The sequence below is a fragment of the Alligator mississippiensis genome, chromosome 10, assembly GCF_030867095.1.
Source record: "Alligator mississippiensis isolate rAllMis1 chromosome 10, rAllMis1, whole genome shotgun sequence".
NCBI classification, from domain to species: Eukaryota; Metazoa; Chordata; order Crocodylia; family Alligatoridae; genus Alligator; species Alligator mississippiensis.
In genome coordinates, this window is record NC_081833.1 from 38,207,557 (window position 1) to 38,234,023 (window position 26,467).

At 47.2% G+C, this 26,467-nt stretch overlaps 1 protein-coding gene across 2 annotated transcripts in view; it reads left to right on the forward strand.

Annotated features, from left to right (window-relative positions):
* Positions 1–25,694, forward strand: part of ADGRG1 (adhesion G protein-coupled receptor G1) — a 49,973-nt gene extending 24,279 nt beyond the window's left edge. For both annotated transcript variants that reach the window (XM_006278235.4, XM_059713687.1), the window contains exons 2-14: positions 10,066–10,163; positions 10,929–11,351; positions 12,841–12,967; positions 13,195–13,342; positions 15,124–15,252; positions 16,375–16,491; positions 16,994–17,039; positions 19,252–19,352; positions 19,469–19,584; positions 20,327–20,601; positions 21,516–21,624; positions 21,913–22,181; positions 22,712–25,694. In XM_006278235.4, coding sequence (XP_006278297.1) covers positions 10,124–10,163; positions 10,929–11,351; positions 12,841–12,967; positions 13,195–13,342; positions 15,124–15,252; positions 16,375–16,491; positions 16,994–17,039; positions 19,252–19,352; positions 19,469–19,584; positions 20,327–20,601; positions 21,516–21,624; positions 21,913–22,181; positions 22,712–22,833 — 2,022 coding nt within the window. In that variant the 5' untranslated portion in view covers positions 10,066–10,123 and the 3' untranslated portion in view covers positions 22,834–25,694. The remainder of the gene's footprint in view (positions 1–10,065; positions 10,164–10,928; positions 11,352–12,840; positions 12,968–13,194; positions 13,343–15,123; positions 15,253–16,374; positions 16,492–16,993; positions 17,040–19,251; positions 19,353–19,468; positions 19,585–20,326; positions 20,602–21,515; positions 21,625–21,912; positions 22,182–22,711) is intronic.
* Positions 25,695–26,467: the final 773 nt, after the last annotated feature.

Sequence of the window (26,467 nt, forward strand, 5' to 3'; positions counted from 1 at the left end):
AATGTCGGAGGTGTTTTAAATTATCACAATAAAAAAAAATCTAAAATGATAAAATCAGCTGACCACATCATTTCATAGTTGGTAGGGTCAGAAGGGATCTGAGGAGATCATCTAGTCCAACCCCCTGCCATGGCAGGAAAGAGTACTGGGGTCAAACAACCCCGGTCAGATGTTCGTCCAGCCTTTTTTTAAAGACCCCCAGGGTAGGAGCCAGCACCACTTCTTTTGGAAGTTGGTTCCTGGTCCTAGCCGCCCTGACAGTGAAATAGCGCCTCCTAATGTCTAGCCTGAAACTACCCTTTGCTAGCTTGTGTCCTTTGTTTCTTGTAACTCCAGGGAGTGCTCAGGGGGAAAAGGGACTCTCCCAATGCCTGCTGGTCCCCCTTGACTAGTTTGTAGACTGCCACTAGATCCCCTCCCAGCCTTCTCTTTTGGAGGCTGAACAGGTTCAGGTACCTCAGCCTCTCCTTGTAGAGCCTGCCTTGCTGAGCCCTGATCGTGCAGGTGGCCCTCCTTTGGACCCTCTCCATATTGGCCACATCCCTCCTGAAGTGCGGCACCCAGAACTGGATGCAGTACTCCAGCTGTGGCCTGACCAATGTCGCATTGATGGGGAGGATCACCTCCTTGGACCTGCTTGAGATGCATCTGTGGATGCACGACAAGGTATGGTTAGCCTTCCTGAACGTATCCCCACACTGTCGGCCCATGTTCATTGTGGCGTCAGTGATGACTCCAGGATCCTTTTCTGTCTCGACACTGGTGAGAAGGGAGTTGCACAGCCTGTAGGTGTGCCGCTGGTTCTTCCTCCCCAGGTGCGTTACCCTGCACTTGTCAGTGTTGAACCCCAGCCTGTTCTCATCGGCCCACCCCTGTAACCCGTCTAGATCTGCTTGCAGCCTGTTCCTTCCTACTAGTATACCCACTTCACCCCACATCTTAGTGTCATCTGCGAATTTGAACAGGGCATTTTCTACCCCCTTGCCCAAGTCACTGATGAAGATGTTGAATAGTGCAGGCTCGAGGACCGAGCCCTTGGAAACCCTACTGCCCACATTTCTCCAGGTCAAATAAGACCCGTCCACCACCACCCTCTGGGTGCGGTCCACCAGCCAGTTAGTGACCCATCTGACCGTGTAGGCATCAACACCACTGTCTCCTAGTTTCTTACTGAGAATGGGGTGAGAGAACATGTCGAAGGCCTTCCTGAAGTCCAGAAAGACTATATTCACTGCGACACCTGCATCCAGGGACTTGGTGACCTGGTCATAGAAGGCCACCAGGTTGGTTTGACAAGACCTGCCCCTAATGAACCCATGCTGGTTGCCCCTGAGCATAACCTCTCCTGCTGGCCCTTCCTGGACATGTGCCAGGATAATTCTTTTGAAAAGCTTCCCCAGGACCGAGGTAAGACTCACGGGCCTATAGTTTCCTGGGTCTTCCTTCCTCCCTTTTTTGAAGATGGGGACCACATTGGCCCTTTTCCAGTCCTCCAGCACATTGCCTGAGTGCCATGAGTGCTTGTAGAGCTGTGCCAGAGGTCCCGCAATGACCCCAGCTAGTTCCTTCAGCACTCTGGGGTGGAGATCATCAGGACCTGCGGATTTAAATACATCTAGTCCCTCCAGAAGTTCCCTGGATACACAGACGCTATTTAGCTAGCTTAATGGTGATTTTTGTCATGTGGACACAGGAAAAGTGTAATGTGGTAACAGGAGAGGTGTAATGTGGGCAAGTGTCCAGAGAGATTATGTGAACTCAGTGGACAGATCAACTATTGCTTTCAACTGGAGGCTTCTTCCTTCCTCTCCCCTGCCCTCAGCACTCTCCCTGGGAAAGCCTTACAGCCAGCATTCTCTATCCGAAACTGTTTCAAAACAGCTGCCTGCCTGCCCTGTGCCTCCCATCCTGGCATAGCTAATAGTGCAAATAGTGAGACAGGGGTCTAGGTTGTAGCTGTGGTGGTCTAAGGATATAGGCAGACAAGGTTCTTTGGGTGAATCTGATATCTTTTATTAGACCAACTTAAATAGTTGGAGAACAATTTTTAATTAAGCTTTCGGGTTCAAAAACTCTGTCAGGCTAAGGAAGTTTCAGCAGCTGATGTGTGCTCTTCCTGGATGGAATGAAAAGTAAAATGGTGTGAGACAGCATTAAGCAAAGTAACACTTATAATAAGCCAGTTTCCAAGCTTTGGCCTTGCTGTGGGGTTTAGGGTGGTTAATGGCTTCTGTTTGCACTGCTGATCAGTACTGTTTTTCTTTGTGGTTAGCTAAATTAAACACCTTTAAAAATAAACTAGAGGGTAATGCACCCCAGGGGTTAAGCAGCATCTGGTTCATGTGTAAGTTGCATGTTAGTAAGGAGACTTTGCTGGCTTTCAGTCCAGGAATGCTAGCTCTTTGAACAGAACATTTTGCAATCTGGGGGGTTTTGCTGTGCTGGTGGAGACTAGCAATGTCAGAAAGACCACTGTTTAGCAGTGGCTGAAGGCATGGTTTGCTTGTTTTAAATTTTCTCTCTTACCTAATTATTGTCTATTCCTCTTCCCTTTATCCCTCATGTGCATGCTGGATCCATGCCATCATGCTATAGACAGGGGGTACAAGTCATTCACTCCGAAACTAGTAGTAAAGCCTTGGTTCTTCTGGGTACAGCCAGCCTGCCAGCAGCAGTGCAGATGAAGGGAGACATAGGCACATCCAAGGGGCCAAGGGCTCAGATGCTTTTGGTGCTATAAGCAGCGTGGTTCAGCTAGGGGCTAGTGATTCTGCTTCGAAAAGGTGGTGGTGGCATCCAAACAGCAGGGAATCCTCATGTGAACCACAGGGCAGATGGCCCCTCATGCAAGACAGGGAGGAAATCCTGGCTTTTCTGAAGCGTGCAAAAGGCTTTACCATTGATTTCACTGGAGTCCAGAGGGCATGGGTCTAATTTCCATTTCATTGGATTTATACCAGTAAAATTCAGCTGATCCCAGTGGAGTTTGCAGGGAAGCCCTTTGTCCCCAAACTGAGACAAAGGGAACTTACTTTTTTGGGCAGGGCCCTGAAATAGAGATTGAGCACTCCTGTCTGTCCTCAAGAGACTGTTTTATTGGAAAGCTAAACAAACATTTAACTAGCATTCAGATCAGGCAATGGAAATGCAAAAACATACTCTTGCCTGAGAGGATGGGTGAAGACAGTACTGCAGGAGCCCGTGAGTTCTTGTTAGTTGTTCAGTTTCTGCAACAATATTCCCCTCCAGTCTTCTCCAGGTTTCCAATCACAGATATAGAATAATTAATGGAATGCATCTTTCTACAATTTGATTAAGTATATGTTAATGAAAGGGGAGGATCATGAAGATACCCAGAGTTCCACTCCTCCCCCCTACCCCCACTAGTGAAGACTTTATAAGAAGGTAATACCACATTCACTATTTAACTAGGGTTGGCTTTTCATAAATTATCAAGTTTTCACTCTTGACATTGAATGCCATTCTTTATGGTAATGGATTTCAGCTATTTTATGTACTTAGTACTTTCCTGCTTAAATCAGCCAAAACATGGAGTTTGGCCTTGCAAGTCTGTCTTTATACAAGGTTACAGCAACAACATACATATAGTTCCTATTTTTATGTAATGATGTATTACATAATCCACAAGCTGGAGAGTTATTCCTGATTTGCACCAGTGTGAGCAGGATTCCAATCACACCCAAAACATCAGTCAAGAAAATATGAATACAGCCTCACAACAAAATTTTATATTAGTTATGTGGTATGGAGGTGTGGCTGCAAAGTCTGATGTGAGATCCTGAGAAAGGAGCAGGTAACACACTGACTGAGCTATGTTGTGCAGGCAGGAGTGGGAGGTGAGGGAAAGAACAAACTGACAGGGCTCTGTCCTTGAGGATCTAGGAATTTGAGGATCTGGGGTCATGATTCCCAGCTGGGGCTTTGGGCCACTGCTTAAATAAAATAACAACAGCTGTAACATTCTCTGGGGGTGTCACAATCCTAAACCCCCACCATCAACTGAGCTAGCAGGCTGTATAAAGTTTCTGCCTGTAGCTTACCGCTTTCTCTCCCTTTTCCTTTCTTTCACTCTTCCATTTTTAGGTTGCACTCATGTTAAATGTTTCAGCACTTCAAGCAATAAACAAGACTGTGATGGTTGGTTTTAGTATCTGAGAGCAAGGCTTCACTACAAGATGCAAAGAACCTGTTGTGAGACCTTGCATCCTTGGAGAACGAGAGCAATAGAACAAGGGAAAAAGTGTTCAAGGAAAAAATCACGTTCTTTGACAAGAAACAACTAGATGTATGATGTATGACTAGATGTATGAACGGGCATGCACAACTGACAAAGAATCCATGAGCTGGTCTTCCTGTAAAAGGCATTTAGTAGTTTGAGGACAGGGGGCTTCCTATCTCTCACTGCCCTTAGGAATGCAAGCTTTCCTAGCGCGTACCAGCTAGTGTCCCTATGGCCCACTGGCACTTGGCATCTTGGCTGAAGTTACCAATAAGGTTGCACAGCTTGTAGGAAGAGAGAACATCCTTCAAGGAGCATAAGAAAAGACCAGTGCACAGTCCAGTCCCATATCCCAACTCTGACAACAGCCAGCTGCATAAAAGAAGAAGAAAAATCCTGTGAAGGAAAATTATAGTCTAACCTGTCTAGTTAGAGTTTATAGTCTATAGTCTAGCCAGTGGGAAACTATAGCCAGTTGCAGCAGCAGGTTTTGTGTTGTGGCTAAATGTCCTGTAGGATCGGGACTGAAACCAGTAGCTTAGTTTGCATAAGCCACTGCACAGCTGTCAGGACATTCTGTTCCTCTCTTGTGCTTGATTTTGCCTCAATATAATTTCAGGGTTGCTGCGAATCAAAAGAGGAGGAAGGAAAAATAGGAGCCAGCCAGAAATCAGACGTAATACAGCATAGTAGTCATAGAAACACAGCTGTGGCAGAAATGTTGGGTATAGAAGCACTGGCTGAACTGAAGCATGATGAGACTTGCAGTATGCAAGAAATAATGTGTATATCGAATGATCATTTGTTCCTATTATTAATCCTTCAAATCCCCGGTGGGTTAGGACTGAGGTTATAGGGCATAGGCCAAATTCTATTCTTGATGTTCTAGAAGGCCAACATGGGCATATGGCAGAATTATCAGAATACAGCAAAATCCCCCTGATGTGCACACTGTGTTCAGTTGTTACATCTGTCTGTACCCTCCATCCCTTTGCAGTTTGTTCCTGTAATTAATCACCCTGTGTTCAAAATTTGCATTTTAGATCTAATTTTGAGGTTCTCTGCTATACTTCTAACTGCTGATTCTTGTTATGTCTTTTACCACTAGCATTCAAAAGCCCGAGTTCCCAGCATTTTAACCCTTGAAAGTACGTATGCACTGTCAAATCAAATCATCTGTCACTTTTCTCTGATAAACAGAAAGGAATACTGCATGCAGTTTTGGGGGCCACATTTCAAGAGGGATGTAGATAACAAGGAGAGGGTCCAGAGAAGGGCCACTCGTATGGTTAAGGGCTTGCAGGCCAAGCCCTATGAGGAGAGACTAGGGCACCAGGACCTCTTCAGCCTCTGCAAGAGAAGGTTGAGAGGTGACCTTGTGGCTGCCTATAAATTCATCATGGGGGCGCAGAAGGGAATTGGTGAAGAGAATTCACCAAGGCACCCCTGGGGGTTACGAGAAATAATGACCACAAGCTAGCAGAGAGCAGATTTAGACTAGACATTAGGAAGAACTTCTTCACAATTAGAGTGGCCAAGTTCTGGAACGGGCTCCCAAGGGAGGTGGTGCTCTCCCCTACCCTGGGGGTCTTCAAGAGGAGGTTAGATAGGCATCTGGCTGGGGTCATCTGAACCCAGCACTCTTTCCTATGCAGGGGGTCGGACTCGATGATCTATTGAGGTCCCTTCCGACCCTAACATCTATGAATCTATGAATGAACTCTTTAAATCTTTCGTTGGTAGGCATTTTCTCCAGCCCTCAAATAGTTCCTGTGGCTCTTTTTTTCACATCTTCTCCAGTTTTTCAGCATCTCTTTTAGTACATCTGCAGCAGAACTGTACACCTTTTCATTTTCAGTGTCAACAGTGCCATATACAGAGGTAAAACCACTTTCCTGTTCCTACTGAACTGGGGATACCATATCTGTTGGGGATACCAACAGATATGACTTCTTCCTAATGTCTGAATGAGAAGTTCCACAGGTTGGATTTTCTCCTCAGTAACACAGTTTAGATAAGGAAGAACTTCACTGGATCAAATGGAGCTACCAGTTTTCAGAGCGTCTCCACAGGTCTCAATGGTTTCTCCACAGGGGGAAGTTTGTTTGCAACAAGGCAGGTATGAGATTAGTTACTCCACATTAACTCCCCATGTGGACACTCAGGGTGTCTTTACACATGCTCCACGGTTGGGGGTAGGGCGTTTAGTTAGAGCAGTTCTTGGGAGCCGTTCTAACTAAAGCGCCTACAGAATCTCATGTATTCAGTATCCCACACTTCAAAATGGCAGTGGGGGCACTTTAACTAAAGCTCATTCAACAAGTTTTAGTTAAAGCGTCCTCGCTTCCATTTTGAAGTGTGGGTGCACTGGGTACATGTAACACTGAGGCTGCTGGAGCAAGCTAATTAGCAGAAGGGGAATTAATTGAGTCTGCTCTGCTCTGACACATGATCATTAGTATGTGTCAGAGCACGTGTCAGGCACGTGTGTAGGTGCCCTCAGTTCTGACTAAGCTACAGGGTAAGTCTGGACTAACAGTGTCCACATAGGCAATTCATGCTGAGGAGCTAGTACATTGTAATTCTGTACCCTTGGTTACTGCAGACTAACCTCTCTGTGTACACAAACCCCAGGAGAGTTGCACCTGATTTTCACTGGTGTAAATCAGGCTCTGTGACTTTAATATAGCTAAGGGGGACTCATGGGTTTAGGACAGGGACGGGCAATCATTTCAGGTGGAGGGCAAGTTTTGGCAAGCTGTTGAGGTCTGCATGGGTAGCCCTGCTCCTGGGCAGGCGCCCACCCCCTGATTGCAGACTTGGGACTGGAAGTCCCGCCCTCCAACCCCTGACCTTTGCCACCAGAAGTCCCTCCTCTTGCCCCCAGAAGTACTCTTCTCAGCAAGGGGTTTTGTCGTCTTGGAACCAGAAATACTAAATTATATTCTAAAAATCAAATGTCTACTACAACATTAATTAATTTGATTTCAAAAAATATTTTTGTCCTAACTTACATGTGTTTGCATAGTGTACATAGAAGTGATTGTATACTAGCTTAAAATGAAGCCTTATTCTTGTGAAGGGAGAGGGTGGCTGGGGTGTGTGAGAGGATGTGGGCAGTGGGTATGGGGTGTGTGTAGGGGGTGTGGGTGCATGTTTATGGCAGTTCAAGGGGAGGGTACATGTGTATGGTGGGGCGTGTGTGTGGGACTTGCCCAACACACACACACACACACACACACACACACACACACACACACACACACACACACACACACACACCTCTCCCTCATTGCTACCACAGAACCCCTGCCAGCACTCTTGCCAGCCCTGGGTCTCTGCGGTCCTGGCCCTGGGGCACCAGCACAGGCCCTATGCACGCACCTGCCCACTCACCGACACTTCCCCCTCCTGTCTGCCACCACTTCCTGCCCACTGCTTCCCCACCCCCCTCCCCCCTCCCTGCCAGCCATGCTGGCACCATGCAATTCCCAGCTGCATGGCTAGGTCTGCAGAACACAGCTGGAGCTGGCCCAGCTGGCACCGCATAGAGCCAGCAGAGAATCACAGGGGCTGGGCCAGGCCAGCTCCTATTGCATCCTGTGGTTCTGGTGATGCAGCCAGGAACCACATGATGCTGGAGTGGCTGGCGGGTGGTGAGGGGCAGGGTGGGGAGAAGCAGTGTCAGTTTGGGGAAGTGGGGAAGTGTTGGTGGCAGTTGCAAGGGAGCAGGAGCACAGCAACAGCTAGGCAGGAGTGCAGGGCCTGCGCTGGTGCCCCGGGGCCAGGGCCGGTGGGGGACCAGGGTGGCGCAGCAGAAGCAGGGGGCCTGGGTTGGCAGGTGCTCTATGGAACTGGGCTGGCTCCCTTCTCTCCCTGCTGGCACAGCCTGGCTCAGCTCCGTAGAGCCCCTGCCAGCCCCCGCCCCATGCTCCTGCCACTCCTACCAAGGACTGGGGCCATTGTCGGCATTCTTAGCTAAGTTGCACTCTTGGGTGGGGGGCAGGGTGCTGGGAATGGGGGGGACAGTTGGGGGGGCAGAGCAGGGGGGGCCTTGCTGCTGGGTCCTGCTGCCCCTAGGTCCTGCTGCTGGCTCCCCCTGGGTCCTGCTGCCTCTGGTGCCTTGTCATCTTTGACAGGCAGCCAGGGGAAGATAATAATTAATTTTCTAAATTTTGGGAGGCCCTGCAGGCTGGATAGAATGGCTTGGAAGGCCAGATCCAGTCTGCAGGCCGTATTTTGCCCATCTCTGGTTTAGGATATTAGCAATGAGAAATAGAGGATTCCAATTCTCATTTATAAAGGTTCCCTTCTGTCACTTTTGCAGCCTGATGGGTGAGTGTAAATGCCTTAGGCTAGGTACAGACTTTCAAAAAGCTCAAGGCAGAATTAATTTAAGGTACACAGTTTTCTGTAAATGGCGTAGTTTAGATTGGCAGTAAATGGCACACACATTCACCCTTTGGTAGATGGAGAGGGCAGGTTGGCTGGGTCCCTCTAAGTTTCTGATCACTTACCAGTAAAAGTGTAATGTCTGCACATGGCCTTAGTTTCAATGAGAATCAAGTCCTGGTGCCCCAATCCAGCCTGGGGACCCAGATGCTGTTACTAGCTGATGGGACAAGTCGGGCAGCCACAGCAAAGTTCTCAGTGATGAGAGTTTCTGCTACACAAATTGCAGATGAAACTGGCAGACTTGGCAGAAGGGAAGCCAAGGCTGGACCAGGCAATGGGAACCAAACTGCCCTTCTCGCCCCTAGGGTGTTCCTGTTAATTCAGCATGAAAACATGTTGGCAGGACAGTGTGTGTAAATGTGGCTGCTCTGTGATAAACAGAGAACTGCTGCTGCAGGGACTTGCCGTCCAGAGCTGTCCACTAGCATTAACAATTCGTGCATTCTCTGGAGAACACGCCATTCCTTCCATCTATCCATAGGCTATTCATTTTGTCTGTACCTTGTTCTCTTTTCTTTATGGATAGTGTGACTCCCTCACATTTTTCTCCATTGATGTACTCCATTTTACTAGACCCAAAGTAGCTAAAAACTGTCCTCAGCTGGTAGTAGTCAGCAATGCTCTGTTGATTTCACCAGTGCCCCACTGATCCACACTAGCTGTCAGTCTGGCTCTTCATTTCCAACCCGCTGAAGTACAAAAATGAAAATCCTGAAAATAAAACACTAAATTTGGCCAAACACTTTCTCAGTTTTGGTTTGCTTTTGTTACTGCTCCTGATGCAGATAATATATGCTAAGCTGAACTGTAGGAGGCCGGAGGAGAAAGCTTTCTTTGTTCAGTGACTAACTACAATGAAACATGCACTCTGTCTGGCTTGCTGGCAGGCATCATGGTGCAGTGAATCTCAGTGCTAATACAGCCCTCTATAAGGATCTCTTTGGCTCATATAAGTATAATCTTTCATCTTTTAAAGGATCAGTCTTTCTTTTGTTTCACTCATTGTATGAAGCTGTTTCTGTTCCTCAATTAAATTTTACCTGGTTTTCAGAACCCAGATCTCCCTCTGGTGGCGGGCTGTCTTACTCACAGAACTACAGCTCCACATTTTCAAAAGTATCTCCATATTCTTATTCAGGTAGCTTTGAAACACTGAATAACAGTTCAGTTTTATGCCTGAATATTAAAGGATTGTATTTCCTGCCTCTGTCACTTCCCCCCTACCTGGTGGTATTCCGCAATTAAGCACAAGTCTGAGGTTATAGAAACAGAAGTACAGGCATTGCTGTCTGTTCTAGACCTGCAGTGAGGATGAGTGATATACTCCTGGTGTTCTGCATAGAAACTTGCTTTTTTTTATGTCCTTCTAGGTACCAAAGCATAGGTTTTCCCACTGAGGAAAATCAAGAGCAGAGAGAACTAGCCAGGATGAATTTCCTCCTTCTGGCCCTTGTGTTCCTGCTGCAAGGTAAGATGCTCTGGGGGTTTTCCATCTCTCTGATTCTCTATGGGGCTGTCCTGGGCAGGCCTTTGCTAAGCACACACTTTCCAAATCTGGAAATATACTGGTGAGATCTCTCAGGGGTGTCTGTCTGTGAAGACAATGCAAGAGAGGGACAGAGACTTCAAGTTCCCTGAGACCCAAAGTGACAGAGACTGAATTGCCCCCTCACTCCAGGACATGTCAGGGTGTTCCTACACATCACCTCAGCAGTTAGTAACTGCACGGGATTGGGGTCATAGTCCATGGGATAGAGGAGGGCCTTAGCCTGATGAGAGCAGGTTCTAGTCCCAGCTTCTCTTGGTGATCCTGGACAAGCACCTGGGTCCTACTTTGCCTTCGTTCTCCACCTCAGACATGGGGATAATTTTACTTCCTTGCCTCAGAGTGGTGTTGTAAAGGTAGGTTAAAGATAATGGGGCACTCGCATACCTTAGTGATGACAGCCACGTAGGGTACCTATACATGTGATGGAGCTCTGCTCCAACATGCTAGATTTCCACATGTATAGGAGTTCTAAGATGTTCACAAATGGGACTGACTCCTTTTATGCAGTACCTAGCATGATGGGGCTTAATCTTTCTGGGGTGTCTTGAGCCCTACTGTGACACAAATAATAACTGATGGAACAGCATAGCATGGGAGCATTAAGGAGGTATATAATGTTGGGGCAATGTAGAGCATGGAGCTCCTCATGCTGAGGTAGACTTTCTGTGCTTTTATGTAACACAGGGATCAACAGAAGCAGGAGCCAAGATGAGGATTTCCAATTCTGTGCCGAAAGAAATCAAACACAGAGAAGTTATCTTGTTGGCGAGTTTCACAAAGAGAACATCACCATTGACAACAGCGCTGACAAACTGATGATAAAAGCACCATTTATACCAGGCAACACCAATGAATCTTTGCCAGACCATTTGGGAATTTATCATTTCTGCCTCTATGTGTATCAAAGAAGTGGATTTTTCAACATCACATATGGAAAAAGCAATTATACACTGAGCAGAAATGTAAACTCTTCCCTCCACTCTCTAAGAGCAGACCCTCCAAGGAACTCATCTCTCATTCCCATGCTGTTCAATGTGTCCTACACCTATGAAAAGGGTCAAAAGAATGCTCTTAGCAGTGCAGTTAATTACTCTTTCTCCTTCAAAGGTAAAGCTAATCAACATTATTTTCAATAGGCAAAAACATCAACAGCTCTATCTTAAGTTTCCTGTAGTATTCAGTCTTGTAAGCTAAGCAGGGTTAGCTAAGTCTATCCATGGATGGGGAAACCCTAGGTGATGTGAAATACAGCTGAGCCTATGGTCGGAAACAGAGAAGGGTAATTAGTTTCCAGGTCTAACCAGTGGAGAAGCCAAGAATGTTATTTTTTTTTAATTGGCCATTGATTTGGGGTCCCTCTGTTTCTGGGTGTGACATGCAACACTTTAGGCTTGATTTCCTAAGCTGTCTGGCATCTCCTTCCACTTCAGATCATTTTAGTAGTGGGCTTTCAGTGCCACTGGAAAGCCAGCCCAAAGCATCTCTGCTTGAGCATCGGCAATAAGTGACTGCTTTAGAAAAGATGGCTGCAAGTGCCTTGTATGCCATAAAGCAGTGCCTCATCTATTTGAAATGTCCTGTATACCTGGCTACGTGTCTAACAACCAGTTGTGCTGGCTTCAGCAGCCCTGGAAATCTCAGTTTATAGCTGTATGAGGATTTCAGTGGATGCTTCTGTACACCAGTAGTGCACCATACTTTAATTTCTAGTATAGGTCAGCCCCACAAGAGCCTGCCAGCTCTGGGAGTTGTCACAGGGTGTTAGAGTGGCCATGGGCTGCACTCTAGAATTCTGCTGTGTTCTAGAGAGCAGCCCAGGAGCTTTCCCTAAGCAGTGGAGTAGGAGAAGAGGAAGAGCACTCCCTATAGAAAGCAGGGGTTTCTTGGGGTCTCCAGTGGCTCAGCCCTAAAATAGCAGGTCTCTGAAGTTCATTAGGTGCCTTCAGAGGCAGACTAACTCTTACTGGGAGTTTATGAAGTGCAGAGGGACCTAACTTCCACTGAGACAATGGTGCTTTTCAAAAATCCCACTAGGTAACTATATGTGTGTCTACATGTGCACATATACTGCACAGTAACTGAAATTACTGTACAGTATGGGCATGAGTCTACACATGCTTGCCTGTACAGTGCAGTAAATATGGTGACTTATGCCAACTTGAGTGTAAATTTGATACCTGCATCATTCAGGTATCAAGTGTATGCCCAATTAGTTACCGTGCAGTAACGCATCTGCAGATGCCTCACTGCACAGTAACACTCATGAGTGGACTGACTTGGGACTAACTTTAGTCCCAAGTCAGTCCACACACAGTGCTAATGCACTTTAATGCCTGCACATGTAGACGGTGACATATTCCCGCTTACTGTACAGTAAATTTAAGCTGGCATAAGTGCACATGTAGACATGCCCTATGGCACCTACATTCCTTGGGAAATCTTCTCCAAAGCTCATCAGCCCTGACTGATGAGCCAACATTGCTCAACTGATGAGCCCTGACTTGCCAACTTTGGCCTATCCAAGTACAACTAGTTGAAGTTCCAAAGGCCTGGCTGATCATGGCATTTACTTTTGTCTCCTTTGATTTCACATCAGGTCGTGAAAATACAGACCAAGGTGTTCAAGTACATGACATTGAACATGAATTAAGTAACTTAGCAAAATTCATGAAGACTCCTACTATGCCCAGTGGAAGAACTGGCAGCTCCAGATCACAATATAAGTGAGTACAGTACACAGATGTCTCCATGCCCTCTCTTCTCAGTTCATGGCCTCATGCCATCATTTTCTCTAGAGCCTCAAATGCCAAAAGATAGTCTTTTTTGAGGGGCAGGGAGCCCTGACCAAAGCCCTTGCCTTCTGTCAGTTTACTGTAGCCCTCAGAGTACAGGCAGGGTCTTCTCCATCCTAACATCTCTGACTTACCCCCTGTTCCTTCTTTCACAACAGGAAACTTCTTCATTTGGAAGGGAAGCTAGAAAAAGTACAGTTTGAAGGAGAGAGTAAGGCTTTCAAGGAGACAACAATATCTGCAACTGTTTGGAAGATAGGACCCAACAAGGCTTCTCAGAATCTTTCCTTCACATCTGAATGGGAGGTGAGTGCTGGTTGGCCCAGGGAGGAGAAGGGAGTGAATTCACTCTCAGAGACCCAAACAAGACTCCAGAGACTGAGCAGAGGCTTTTGTAGGCACAAGCTTCTAACACCAGTAACCAGCAATGAGATCCTCTCTGTCAGATTTCAGAGACTGCTCTACTTGTAGATATTTTATGGACTGGGACAACTACTTGGCTTGCAGACCCACATGGAACTCCTCCCTCTCCATTGCTTATGGAGGGCCAGATCCCTTTCCATCTAGGCGGTACTGAAATGGCACAAAGACAGCTCTGGGTATGTCTACATCACATCCTTAGTGAGCGCTGGGATGACACTGCCAAGCATTCCCCCTGCTCACCAACTCCAACTTTCATGTTCCAAACCTGGTAAGTTATGGTGAAGCCACTCCCAGGGTATTTCTAGGATCTTCTCTCAAGTATTCCAAGGAATAGTCCCCAACATGGCTTTGTTGAGAAGGAGCCTTCTTACCAGGACATGCTGAGAACATGGTGTAGACATACCTGAAAGGTTTAAGTATGATTATGTCCGACTCCCTGAAATGCCACTGCTTTTCTTACCAGGCTTCATTCTTGACGGGACTAGGTCAGTAAAGTAGTGAGGAGTTCTCAACCACGGCTTGTGTTGAAAGATTTTTCAATGTGGAATAGGATTGTGCTTAGATCCTTAGATGTCCAAGTGCTACTTAGGTGCCTAATAAGTCAATTGGAACCTGGTTTGCATTCCTGATACAGTTTTAGAGCACTAAGGATTTTGTATTATCTCTGCCCACTTGCAGCATTATAAAGCTGTACAGAGTCCCCCTTTCCCCTACACACACTACCATCAGCCTGAGTGATACATTTACATAACAGACAGGGAGTCTCACAATGCTGGTTCATAGAGATGGCTGCAACGCTGCCACAATCTGCAGCAGAGACAGGATTCTGACCACATCCCAGGCTGACCCATATCCTGTGTCTGGTCACTGGATGTAATTAAAGGGAAGTTCTTATGCTGAGACTACTACAATTGCAAGAAGCTAAAAGGAAGGAAAGGCTTTCACTTTCTGCTGCTAGCACCTTTGACAGCACTTTCTGGAACATCACTCACACTGATTGGCTGAGATTTAGGTGCAAGTCCCATCTCTCATGCTCCCACAGTGACATCACTCCCACTTCCCAGCAGAGACCACCTGCATGCTATGCCCAGGACCCTGCAAGTAGGTATTCATCAGTAGCATAGTGGGAAGGCCACTGCTGCATCCATGACTGACAGCAGGAAGCATGATGTCTTTTCTGAGGAGCCCTGAGCTAAGCTAGTCATGGAGGTGGAGAAGGTGGGGGCAAAAATCAGAGCAGCCCCTTTCCTCACTCCCCAGGCTCCTGTTTTGGGAAGGGGTAGGCAAGGGAACCTCTTCTCCACTTCCTGCATGAGGGGAGGTAATAATTGAGGGAGTAGGCCTGGGAGCCCCTTTTTATCCCAGGGAGGAGGGTAGAATTTGAGGGGACCTTATCTTAGAAGGGGCAAAAAGGCAGACAGATGCATTTGCAATGCAGAGAGACAGGAGCCATCCCAAGCTTACTTGGTGGTGCTGCCCTCAGGCTTGTCTTAGCCCTAAAGCCCCTCATAAATACCCTCAGGAGATGGAAACTATTTTCATACATTTAAAAAAAAACAAGTTGCCATCATTGCTTTAACCCCAACATTAAACCCACCAGCCTACTCAGTCTGTCCATGTGCTCTCTCATCTGATAGTGGGTGTTTCTTTGCTTTCTTTTGCAGACAGGTAAAAAGGTTCATAGATTTGAAATGAATATGCCCAGTGTTGTCTTTGCAAAAGCCAAGGGCAGAGGAAAGGCTGCTGAGACCAGAGTGCTCCTAGTGGAAATCAACAGCCAGTCCCTTTTCCAGGTAATGACAGCTTGAGTCAGGGCTGTGCATGAATCTGGTGCTTACGGGTAAAAGGGAAGGGGAACAGAGCTGGGGAAAATGGAGCTGTGAATGTTGATGGTACCTCCTGCCCACAGCATCTCCATATCCTCCCCTCTGCTGTTCCTGGCCTGCTCATCTGTTCTGCCAATCAGCAAGGACTCTAACTTGCTACAGACCATCCTGCTCAACCCCTCCTGGTCTCTGATCCAGCTCTACCCAAGCATCCTGACCTACTGTTCCAGCTGGGGTTCCTACTGGCTCTACCAGTGCTCCTCAGTTCAGACCTGCAGCACCCACAGCTAGTCCAGCCCTGAGCAGATGCACCCATTCATGCTGGGTGTCTTGAGAACAGGCTAACTAGGATGAGAACAAACTGCTTATTTTACCTTGTGTGTCCTTATATTTCCCAACTATTCAGACTAGCTTAATACCTGTACCCCCACCCCCAACAAGCTGCTGAGAATTGCTGCTGAAATAATATTGTCACCACATGCCTTGTATATAAATACCATTTATCAGTGTTACCAAATTCAAGGTCCTTCCAATCTGTTATTCTCATCTCCCCCTTGAGCCTGCCTGTTGCTTGAGCCTGCCTAAGTGATCTCTGATCTCTGGATGTATCTGAGAAACAGTGTCCTCCTCTTGCCCTGCCTCCCCCCCCACCATGCCCCATGGCAGAGGATTTCACAGTAAGATGAGATGGGGGTGGGAGTTACACCTCTCCCTGAATTATCCAGTCCTAACTCCAATCAGAGCCCAGATACTAGAGCCGATAAACTGTTGGTGATTGTAATCTGGCCATTGCCAGTATCACTGAAAGGTCATCTGGTGTCCCAATGTCTACCTCCTATGTTACTGCCACATTATCTGTGATGGTGATGAACAGCATGGGTAGAGATGGGCATGGGTCCTGGCTGGCTGAGCCAGAGCCTTCATACGAGAGCAGCTCGTGTGTGCAGATTGCCTTTGGGGTGGGATTTTCTGCTGGGGAAAGTGACAAGGGAGCCTTCTGCATCTGAAATCTGGGGGCCCTTAACAGGTTCATGCTTGACGGGTATCACTTTCATACAGCAGTGTCACCATCTTTTGTATGAATTCCAGGACCAGAACAACAGCCATGTCCTCGGTGAAAAGGTGATTGGCATCTCCGTGGCAAACACTGTGGTTTCGCACCTCCCACAGAATCTGGTCCTCACATTCTTCCATGACCAGCTCCTGGTAGGTGTGAGAAACAGCCTCACTAAAATCAGTTTACTTCATGGGGGAGGCTCAGACCTGTCAACTCACCATCTACCCCAGTGGTGCTGCCCCCTGATTCATTTTGGTTTCTGGCCCCATTTCACATGACATGAGCCAGTGTTTTTTTTTCCCTGGGAGCTCCTTATTCCCTGCCCCACCTGCCTCTTTATCTGCTTCCTGCCCATGAGTAACCCAAAGGCAGGGGTGATGCGTAGGAGGTGCACGCAGGTGCGCTTGCATCCCCTGCACGTGGCGGTGCACCCCCTGCAAAAAGGCACTCGCTAACCCATGGTCAGCGTTCACCACACTCCCCCTCCCCCCACCGCCGACAGTGCCAGCAGCATCTGCAGGAGCTCCCCCACTCACTGCAACCATGCTCCTGCCAGCAGCGGCGTGGCTGTGCCCCCCCAGCCACTGGGGGCATGTGATGTTTTTGCCCAAAGGTACACACTGATCACAGCCCAGGGTCTTTTTGTTTCAGAGGAATGAGACCCCACAGTGCGTGTTCTGGGATGTGAACACCAACGGTGAGTATCTCAAAGATACCCTGGTGCTTTGCGGGCTTCTGTAGATGGTTTGCACTAGGCTTAAAATGCTAAAGGGTTGATTTGATGGCACATTTGCAGCCTGCACAGATGTGAATGGTGTTTATACTAGAGGTCTGCCTCCACAGCTTTGCTGGCAGAGTCTACTAGGAGGACACAGCATGTGGGGTCAGCAGTGGGGTCTCTGGCAGCTCCACTACCCCTTCTCCCTAAATGGCAGAAACAGTACCTGCAAAAGGCCTCTCCTTTCAACTCCCCTCATTGACGTAGCTATGCCAGCAAACTTTGTAGATGTAGACAGTGCCTTAGTCTAACTGTTGGAGAAGGGACCAAGTCAACAGTCGTGTTACTATCTGAATCCCAAGACTCTAACATCCTTGCTGTTCCAGCTAGTGTGAATCCCATGCAAGGGGTCATGGGTTTGTATGGCAATGGGATCAGTCCAGTGTCTGTTTAGCAAGCATATGAATATCTGTCCTGATCTAACACCCTGGATTGCATTAATGAGTGACTGTGGGAAGCAGTGATCACTGCAATTTGTCTAAACCTCAAAATGCATTGAGCCTTGTCCTGATCCCAGGACCACTTATTCCTGTATTAAAAGACAGGATATACAGGAGAAGCGATCTGCTTTCTCTTTGTCTTTTTCAAATCTGCATTATTCACTCAAGCTCCATCTTCCCCACATGACTATTTCTAGTCTCTGCAAGACTAGCCTTTCCTCATCCGTAACCCAGCCATTCATTGGAATGTAAGACTGGAATGAGAGCTCCTGGGCCATCAAGTGCAGTGCCCTGTATTCATAGACAACTATTTACCCAAAGATTTCTTCAAATCTCCAGTGCATCCCCCACCCCTTCCAGATACACACACATCTACAAGGCACAGTACCTGAAACTCCTTGCAGTATGCCATGGACAAAGGCAGGGGTGACAAGAGCTCTGCCAACACTTTTCCAATGCATTTACAGAAGAATAGTTAGCTAATATAAACCAGAAGATCCTAGGAAATGACCATCCCCACACTCCAGACAAAACCCACCCTAACATATGCCAAAATGACTTAGAAGGAAATTTCTTCCTGACCTCAAATTTGGCCATCAGCAAGAGCAAGACCTACTTGCCAGGGATCTCTGAGCTTTCTGTGTTATCAGAAGGAGCATCAGAGAAGCCCAGTCAAAAATCCCCCAAGCCTTGGCTGTAGCCAACATCCCAATCCTTCAGAAGAAGGCAATAAAATCCTCCAAAAGGCAGTAGCATTCATGAGGGGCAAATAATTCCTTCCTGGCCCCTAGGGGTGATCAGCAAAAGCCATGAAGCATGGGATAGCCAGACATACCATTTACCTCCATACTTGGTTGTGGGGATTGCAGTAATTTGATTCCATAAATCATACCTGCTGACTATTGAACCAAGAACTCTTTATCCTATTACACCTTCCATTCCATAAACTTACATGACTCAACCTTAAAATCTTAAAAATCCTCACCATTTTACTGAAGAGACATCACAATCCTTCACTCCTCTTAGAGTTAGAAGTAATCTTCTAATTGCTAGTGTAAAATGTGTTCATAGCCAGTTTCTAGCCATTTGATCTTGTGCCAGTATTGTTTTTAGCCTAATATCCAGTCACCCCTAATCCCTCTGTAATACTCAATCCACAAATGTATTTGTAAAACATAATCATATTCCCCCTCAATTTGTGTTTGTTAGGATAAAAAAGTCCTGTCTTTGAGAAGAAAAGGTCTTCATTCCTTTAACCATTTGAGTGGTGTTTCTTTGTACCTGTTCTAGTTTAAATCCATCTTTTTTTGAACACTGGTGACCACAACTGCACTGTATTCTAGATGAGATCTTACCAAGGCCTTGTACAGTAATACTAGTACTTCCTTGTATATTCATCCAATCTCAGGCAGTCAGCACTTACAGGAATCCCAAGAAATCAATATCAGGTTGTTCCCTCGATGTATGTTCCAAGGGATCTCCCCCCCAGGCCCTTCTGCCCACATGAATATGGGTGGTGATAGTCCCTAGGTTATCACTCTCATAGCATGAGACTCCCTTGGCCTCATTACAAGTTTTTTGCAGTCTATGGCAGCCACGTTATATCAGCAACTTTCTGTAAAGATAAATAGATCTGAGCTGACTATCTGAAAGCTCATGCCAGTAACAGCAAATTCTCCTTTCACTCATAGATGGCTCTGGCAGTTGGAGTGACATTGGCTGTACCACAGAGAAGGGTAATGAACAGACAACCTGCCACTGCAATCACCTCACCTATTTTGCTGTACTGATGGTGGGTACCATATTCCCCTCTAGGTGTCTATATCTTCACTACATGGTCACAGAAAAAGGACCCAGCTCTTGCCCATGAGGCTTCTAATATATCCTCCCTCTTCTCTCCATTCTCAGGTGTCCTCTCCAGAGATAGACTATATCCACCAGCAGTACCTGACTATTATCACCTACATTGGCTGCATTATCTCTGCTGTGGCTTCAGTCTTCACCATCTTCTTCCTGCACTCCAGGTAGAGAGCACAGTGGCTTAAGGGAGGGGATTAGCTAGCAGCCTGAATGGAGAACTCCCGCTAGACTAGTACACTACACCAGGAATGCAGCATCCCACTGTTTTGCCACTAGATACAGTATTGACCAAGATTTGCAAAGTGACCAGTGACTTTGCATGGTTCTGTTTCTGGGGGCCCAACTTGAGACACTTGGAAGGACAGTGATTCCCAGAAGATGCTAAGGACCTGACTTCTCGACACCAGCCCCCTTTATAATATGTCCATGTGGGTACCCGAAAATTACCTGTCGTTTTTAATAACCTTGAAAATCACCTTGGCCATTATTAATTATATAGTAAGTACAGACATAAATAGATCTTTGCTACTGCATTGATGAGGGACTGACCAAGAATAAGGGATGTTTTTTCTTGGGAATTTATATAGTATCTTGGGGCAAAATCATGTCATCCACACGCATGATCCAAAGGAAAGAATAGATGAGGCATCCCAATGACAAGGTGACACCCTAAGACTACTGCAGAGAATTGAGGGTGAATGCAGACACCCACAACATTCAGAAGCTAGCCACACACAAGTGGAATCAAGAATTGAGCCCACAGCTTCTGCCACCAACTCACAGGTCTCTTGTGTGTCCCTGGCTGGTGCTTGATTCAAAGTACTGGGTCTCCATATGGTGTGCCACTGGTTGTTACATCTGGGAATTTAGCTAGGCACAGGGGTAAGATCTCATTCCCTTTTCCAGGAAGAAGCATAGAGACCATGCTGTAAACATAAGCATCCACATAAACTTGCTCTCAGCCATCTTCCTTCTGGACGTGAGCTTCCTCATCAACAAACACTTGGATTCCATGCACAGTGAGGCAGCCTGCAAAACTGGTGCCATTTTCCTCCACTTCTCCCTGCTGAGCTGCCTGACATGGATGGGTATTGAGGGCTACAATCTCTACAGGCTTGTGGTTGAGGTCTTCAATTCCTATTTTGAGCATTTCATCCTCAAGCTCTGTCTGGTAGGCTGGGGTGAGTATGGAAGAGTCAGAAATGTACTGGGCAAAGTGATGGTGAGAGCCAGGGTCCAAAAGCCTGAAGGAGACACTGGGACTGTTTTTTGTAAGGAGAAAGGGGGATGAGAGTCCTTTGGGAGAGTCCAAGGGAAGAAAGAGGGGCTAGGGAAATTCACTAATTGGGCTGTGCAAAGCTCTGGGTGCTGATTCGATTCGGAGGAGATTTGGTGGACAAATCTCTGAATTCGAATCGAATCAGGACCAATAAAAAGGTCGGAATTGATTTTTGAAGCTCTCTGAATCTTTGGAAAAGATTTGGGTAGCTTTGATTTGGACAGTTCCCATCCACTGCAGCAGGGAGCTGCAGCTGGACTTAGAGCTGGTAAGTAGGGACAGGGGAGGGAGGGGTAGCAGCGGGGGAAGGGGACCCCTGCCAGGCCCCATCCCCTGCCTGCTCCCCCAGACCTACCCCCCCCCCCGCCCACCCGCTCCCCCATCCCCTGCCAGGCAGGAACCATGAGTCCAGGGGGATTGGGGGGGGGGGTCTTAAAGGGCCGGAGCTGAGCTGGGCAGGGCAGCCATAGGGAGGCTGGAAGAGTGAGGGGTGGAGTCAGGGGGCTTGTGCAGAGCCCCCTACATGGTATGGTGCAGTGGGGGGCAGTGGGGATCACCCCCCTACCCAGCAGCACCTGGTGAGTCAGGGCTTTTTTTTTTTTTTTCAAGGTGCCAGGAGCTGGGGCAGGTGGGACAGCCATTGCCAGGCTGGGAGAGTGGGCAGGGGATGGGCCTGGGTGACTCGGAGATTCGGCAGCAGCCCAATCTCCGAATCAGATTCAGCTGAATCAAATCACTGTCCCCTGAATCAGCCAAATCCGAAGCGAATATTAGCTGCTTCACACAGGCCTCACTAATGCTAATCTTGGCATCTAGGACTTCCTACTTTTCTTGTGGCTGTGATCTTCCTGACTGATCGGACAAATTACGGATCATTCCAGATTGCAGTATTTGAATCTTTGGACAGATCTACCAATGAAACCATGTAAGTCATTGGAAATGACTAGGAAATGAGCCACCTTGACCCTGGTGACACAACCAATTGCTTCAACCCCCTGCTCTCAAATATGCACTATAGTTAATACCAACCAATTGGGTAACTGCTGGTATATTGACTTGAGTGGAGCTATATTGGTTTATGTCAGTTGGGGATCCAGCCTTCCATGTTTAACTCTGTACTAGTAGCTGAGTCTGCCTAATATTCTGGCAGATCCATTCTTAACCTGCTTCTGTTCCCATGGCCTTAACCATGTCCCCTTTCTCCTCCCTCCAGCTGCTGGATCACAAAACCCTTGATCCACAACATGGTGAACCTTGGCTTTCTCAGCCTGGTATTCCTGTTCAACTCAGTCATGCTTGCAGCCATGATACGGGAGATCCTCAGACAGAACAAGAGGGGCCACGCATGTAAGCATGCCCTGGCACTCCTCGGTTTGAGCTTCGTGCTGGGTCTCCCATGGGCACTGGCCTTTTTCTCCTTTTCCTCTGGAACATTCCAGCTTGTCACGAACTACCTCTTCACCATCATCAACTCCCTCCAAGGTGAGTGTGCAACCTAGTCATCCAGGTGTAACCCAGGCAATGAATCTTTGAGGTACCAGGTGCAGGAGTCTAGGTTGTTTACAAGGAGGATCTTCGCCCCGCTCACTCAGATAATGGAGGAGACCCAGTTTGCAGTGGGCTCATTGCTGACAAAGAGAATCCCACTCCATGCTAACAGGGTGTATCTCCTGTAAGGCCTTTAGGCTTCTTGTGTGTGAGAAGGGACAGAGGGTGTGCAAGATCTAAGACTGTATCATGTTCCTGCTAGCCACATGAGGGCACTAGGAGCCAACAAACAAGAACTTGATCTCCTGCTTATACCCCTGTCTTAGCTTGGCTCTGCTGCTGAGTGCTTACAGAGTGCTCTATTGGAAGTGACAGCAATGAAGGGATTATTGTGCAGGGCGTGAGCAGGAGGAAGTGGGCCTCTCTCTATATATGACAGTTGACATGTGTTTTCTGTGCTGTCCATTTTCCTGACATCTTGTGCTTGGTGGGTGCTCCACAACCATCTTATCCTTCTTCCATAGGCTTCTTCATTTTCCTTTGGTACTGGACAATGGTGCTGCAGGCCAGAAAGTCACCCCATTCCCAGAGCAGCTCTGACAGCGTGAAACTGCAGCCCAACACCAGCCAGACGAGTCCTGACTGAGTCATCACTTTCCCCACCTAGAACTGCTTCTGCCCAGAGGGATCACGAATGAGGAATCAGCCCCCAAGAGAGGGGAGGAAAATGGCCAAGAGAGTGGAGGAGGCATGAATTTCTCCAAAGTTACTGCCTGGGTTCTTGTGTCCACATATGGCCATTAGGAATGTACAGAAAACCTACTCCACCCCACACATACCAAGTGGGGGAGTTGAACTGTATGAAGTCCACCACTAGCCAAAGGACTCAGTTTCTCTATGTGCACTCCATTTTCCTTACAGGGATCCCTCTCTCTGGCTCTCAGCTGCATTAAACCCCTTTGTTGTTGCACACACCCTTGCCCCTTTGCTCTCAGTTAAAGCACCAATTCATTGTAAATGTTGCCAGAAAAAACAGGGAACTTTAAGCAGAGTGGGGCTACAGCTTCTTCTGACTGGAGATTAGGGCTGTATTCTGTTTCATGCCCTTTTTGCTGCTTTATGTCAAAGCCGAAGGGAAAAGCTGGAGGAAGAGTGCCTGGTATCTGTCTGTCGCAGGGCTCCAGTCATGAAAGACAGTAGCCAAGTGAAACTGCAAGGACAAAGGAGAGAGGAAGCAGAACTCAAATGTAAAGACATTATCTCCTGTCACTTACAATTCCTTCAGGTCAGCCCAAAACTGGGGAGCTGATCATTTCAGATTATAGATACATATATCACTGGGAAAGGTAGACAGACCTGCAGGAGGGTCAGAGACTCCATACACTTCCTTTCTAACATGTGTGGGATGCTGGGAAGAGTGATACATGGGCCTCAGTCCCTAGGCATTGGCGCTCAAGGGCAACTCAGCACCCAGTCTTCTAGGCTAAGTACAGACAGTCAAAAAACCCCAGGCTGAATTGATTCAGTCCTTGCAGGTTAGTCGAAACTGCAGAGACTAAAGTGAGAAACAACTGAACAGACACTCATTTTTGATTCATGATATGCAGCCACATCCCTGCAGTGGCTCAGGCCAGAAGCTGGTAGAGCACGGCTCTCTGGCACATAGCCAGCATGGGCTGTATGTTTGCTTCTGTTTCCTGCTGCCCCCAAGGTCTCTAAGACTTACAGCCCAGAATGACAGGAGCAGGACTCTGCAGGGTTGGTCATCACTTTCTCTTCCTGCTTAGAGGTGCCTCTGAGATTTGTAGTCCACAGTTGCAGCCAGCAGTAGGCTTTAACAGGTCAAGGCAGCTTTGTACTTGGTGGAAGGGAAATTTAACCCCCCCTCCCTGTTCCCAGCCCAGCCCAGGGCTGCACAGCATGCTGGGATGCTGGGGGACTGTGATTTAACTTGAATCAGAAAGGGGTCTGGGACAGAAGTTTCATAAACCAGTTTGACCCAAATCGGTTAAATCTGATACTACATTCAACCAGATTTATCTTAAACCAGTTTCAGTCATTTTGAAACTGGTTTATGTACACTGAACTTCTGTTACTGGTTAAAACCAGTTTCTGATCACTTAAACTGGTTTATGTGTAACTTCTGTCCCTAGCCCTGCTCATCAGAGCTACCAGTGCTTTCCACCCGCTAACTGGCACTAGGACCAGGCTGGAAGAAGGGCTGTGTCTACACAGCAAGTGATAGGAAGAATTTACATACCCAGAGTCCCTGAAGGGTTTGTATTCCTGTTGCTAAAGTTTGTTCATTCCCAGCTGCTATTGTTACCTATGCCAGCTGGATTGAGGCAGGCCTTCATTTTGCTGTGTAACACACCCAGGGATGAGGCTAGGGTGAAGCTTTCATGGCCATGGCAGAGTGAGCAATTCCTGGCCATGTTACTGAGAGAGTTTTCCTTATTTGCCCTCAAGTATATAAATTGGTGAAGTCCCTGGTTCTTCACACCTTTCTAGAATCCTTGCAAGCCTCAGTGACTGTGAGAAGCCCGTTTCATCAGTGTCTAGCCAGGCACATGCACCCTTGTCTTGCAGATCTGCCCTTAACTTCTCTAAGCTTGTGTGACTTCCAGTTTAGACTAATGCAATGTGATCTTTTTGGGCCTATGCTTGAGGGCTCCTCAGAAGCTCTACCTGGGGCAAAATGTTTGGGATACATATATAAATATTATATTAATTCTTAGATAGTTTTGGTAGCTTCTTTTTGCTTCTGGATGTAATTCAATTATTGAATTTGGTCTTGAAAACTCTCTACACCTTGAGTCCCACTCTGTGAATGGCTGTCTCTGTTGACATGGTCCAGCATGGCTGCGGAGATCAGCTTGGGCATAGCAGACAGTAGTCTGTAGGTGAGAATACCCAGGGACTGGTTCTGGGCCATGACTTATGTAGCAGCTTCAACTATGAAATTTGCTTCTCATCACTAGTCTAAGAAAGCCCACATCTAATGGGCTTTGATTCTTACTTCATGTGCAATATGATTTGGAGCAGTGCCTTTGAAGCCACGGCAAGTGATCATTCAAGCTGTTTGGGGCAGATTTGCAAAGGCCTAAAAGTCAGAAGGACATTTAACTCTGATTGCAAGTCAGTGGGAGCTGGCCATCTCCAGTCCTCCCTGTACATTTGAATATCTCCCCCATTGTCTCTATGGCTCAATTCAAGGTTCCTGAGGTGTTTGCCACCTCCCCAAAGGCTGCTGAGACTGCACTTTAACCCATAGGCAGTCATTGGCTATTTAAGGAATTGTGACATGCACCTTGAAAGGAAACATGTTTTTTGCAAGTCTTAAGAAAGAAAGAACTAATCAATTAAGTGCCAGAGTCTCTAACACCTGAAGTAATATATTTTTCTTATTATGTGTTGAATGTTTATATTTTTATATGGCGTAGATGTTTATTGAATATGCTTACAAATCTAAATTTTGTAATTATTAAAATTCAGCAATGCTCCCTACTCTGATGCTGTCTGTGGCTGAGGCATTATCCTGTTTCTAATCCACATCCCTGGTGTATGTTTAAAGGGAACTTTCTAAAGGTAAAAATGTAGCTAGGTACTTCTAAGCGTGTGTCTCTGGCCCTTGTTCCTGTGCTGTATGCTGCCCTGTCCACGGCACTCTGTCCTGAAGACTTTGATAGCCCTCTTTCTACCAAGCTTGTATCCAGGTTCCTTTCTGTCCAGGAGATCAGCTACAGGGGTTCTTCACCTGCTTTGCGCCCTTCCCAGGACACATGCAACAGAGTGGGATGGTAAAAACCAGAAGAGCCATTCCCATTGCCCACAGCAAGGACAGCATGGAGAAGAACCACTCTGGGTTCTTTCTGCTCCTTCCTCTCTTCCTCTAAAAGCTCTGTTGCTTCCCAAACCCTGTTTCCTGCAGCATCCCTGATAGGCCACTGTTCCCAAGAGATGAGCAATGGAGCAGGCAGACAGTCACAGGATTTTTACCTGGCCAGAGCTGAAAGTCATTATAAGAGTAGTGCTTTGCCAGAAGACAGATGTAGAAATTGGTCTGAGTCTCACAGGGTACATCTATATGTGCCATTAATGCAAAGCAATAAAAATATTGTGCTGGGGTTTATTGCTGCTGTGTACCACATTTGCACAGGCACATAGATGGGACATAGGAGCCCTGGCTGGCAACCCAGGGCTGCTCCAACCCAGCTCAAGGTGCTTCCAAGGGGCTAGCTGAGGCATGAGGTTGCTCCAGTGTGTGACTAGCCAGTAGG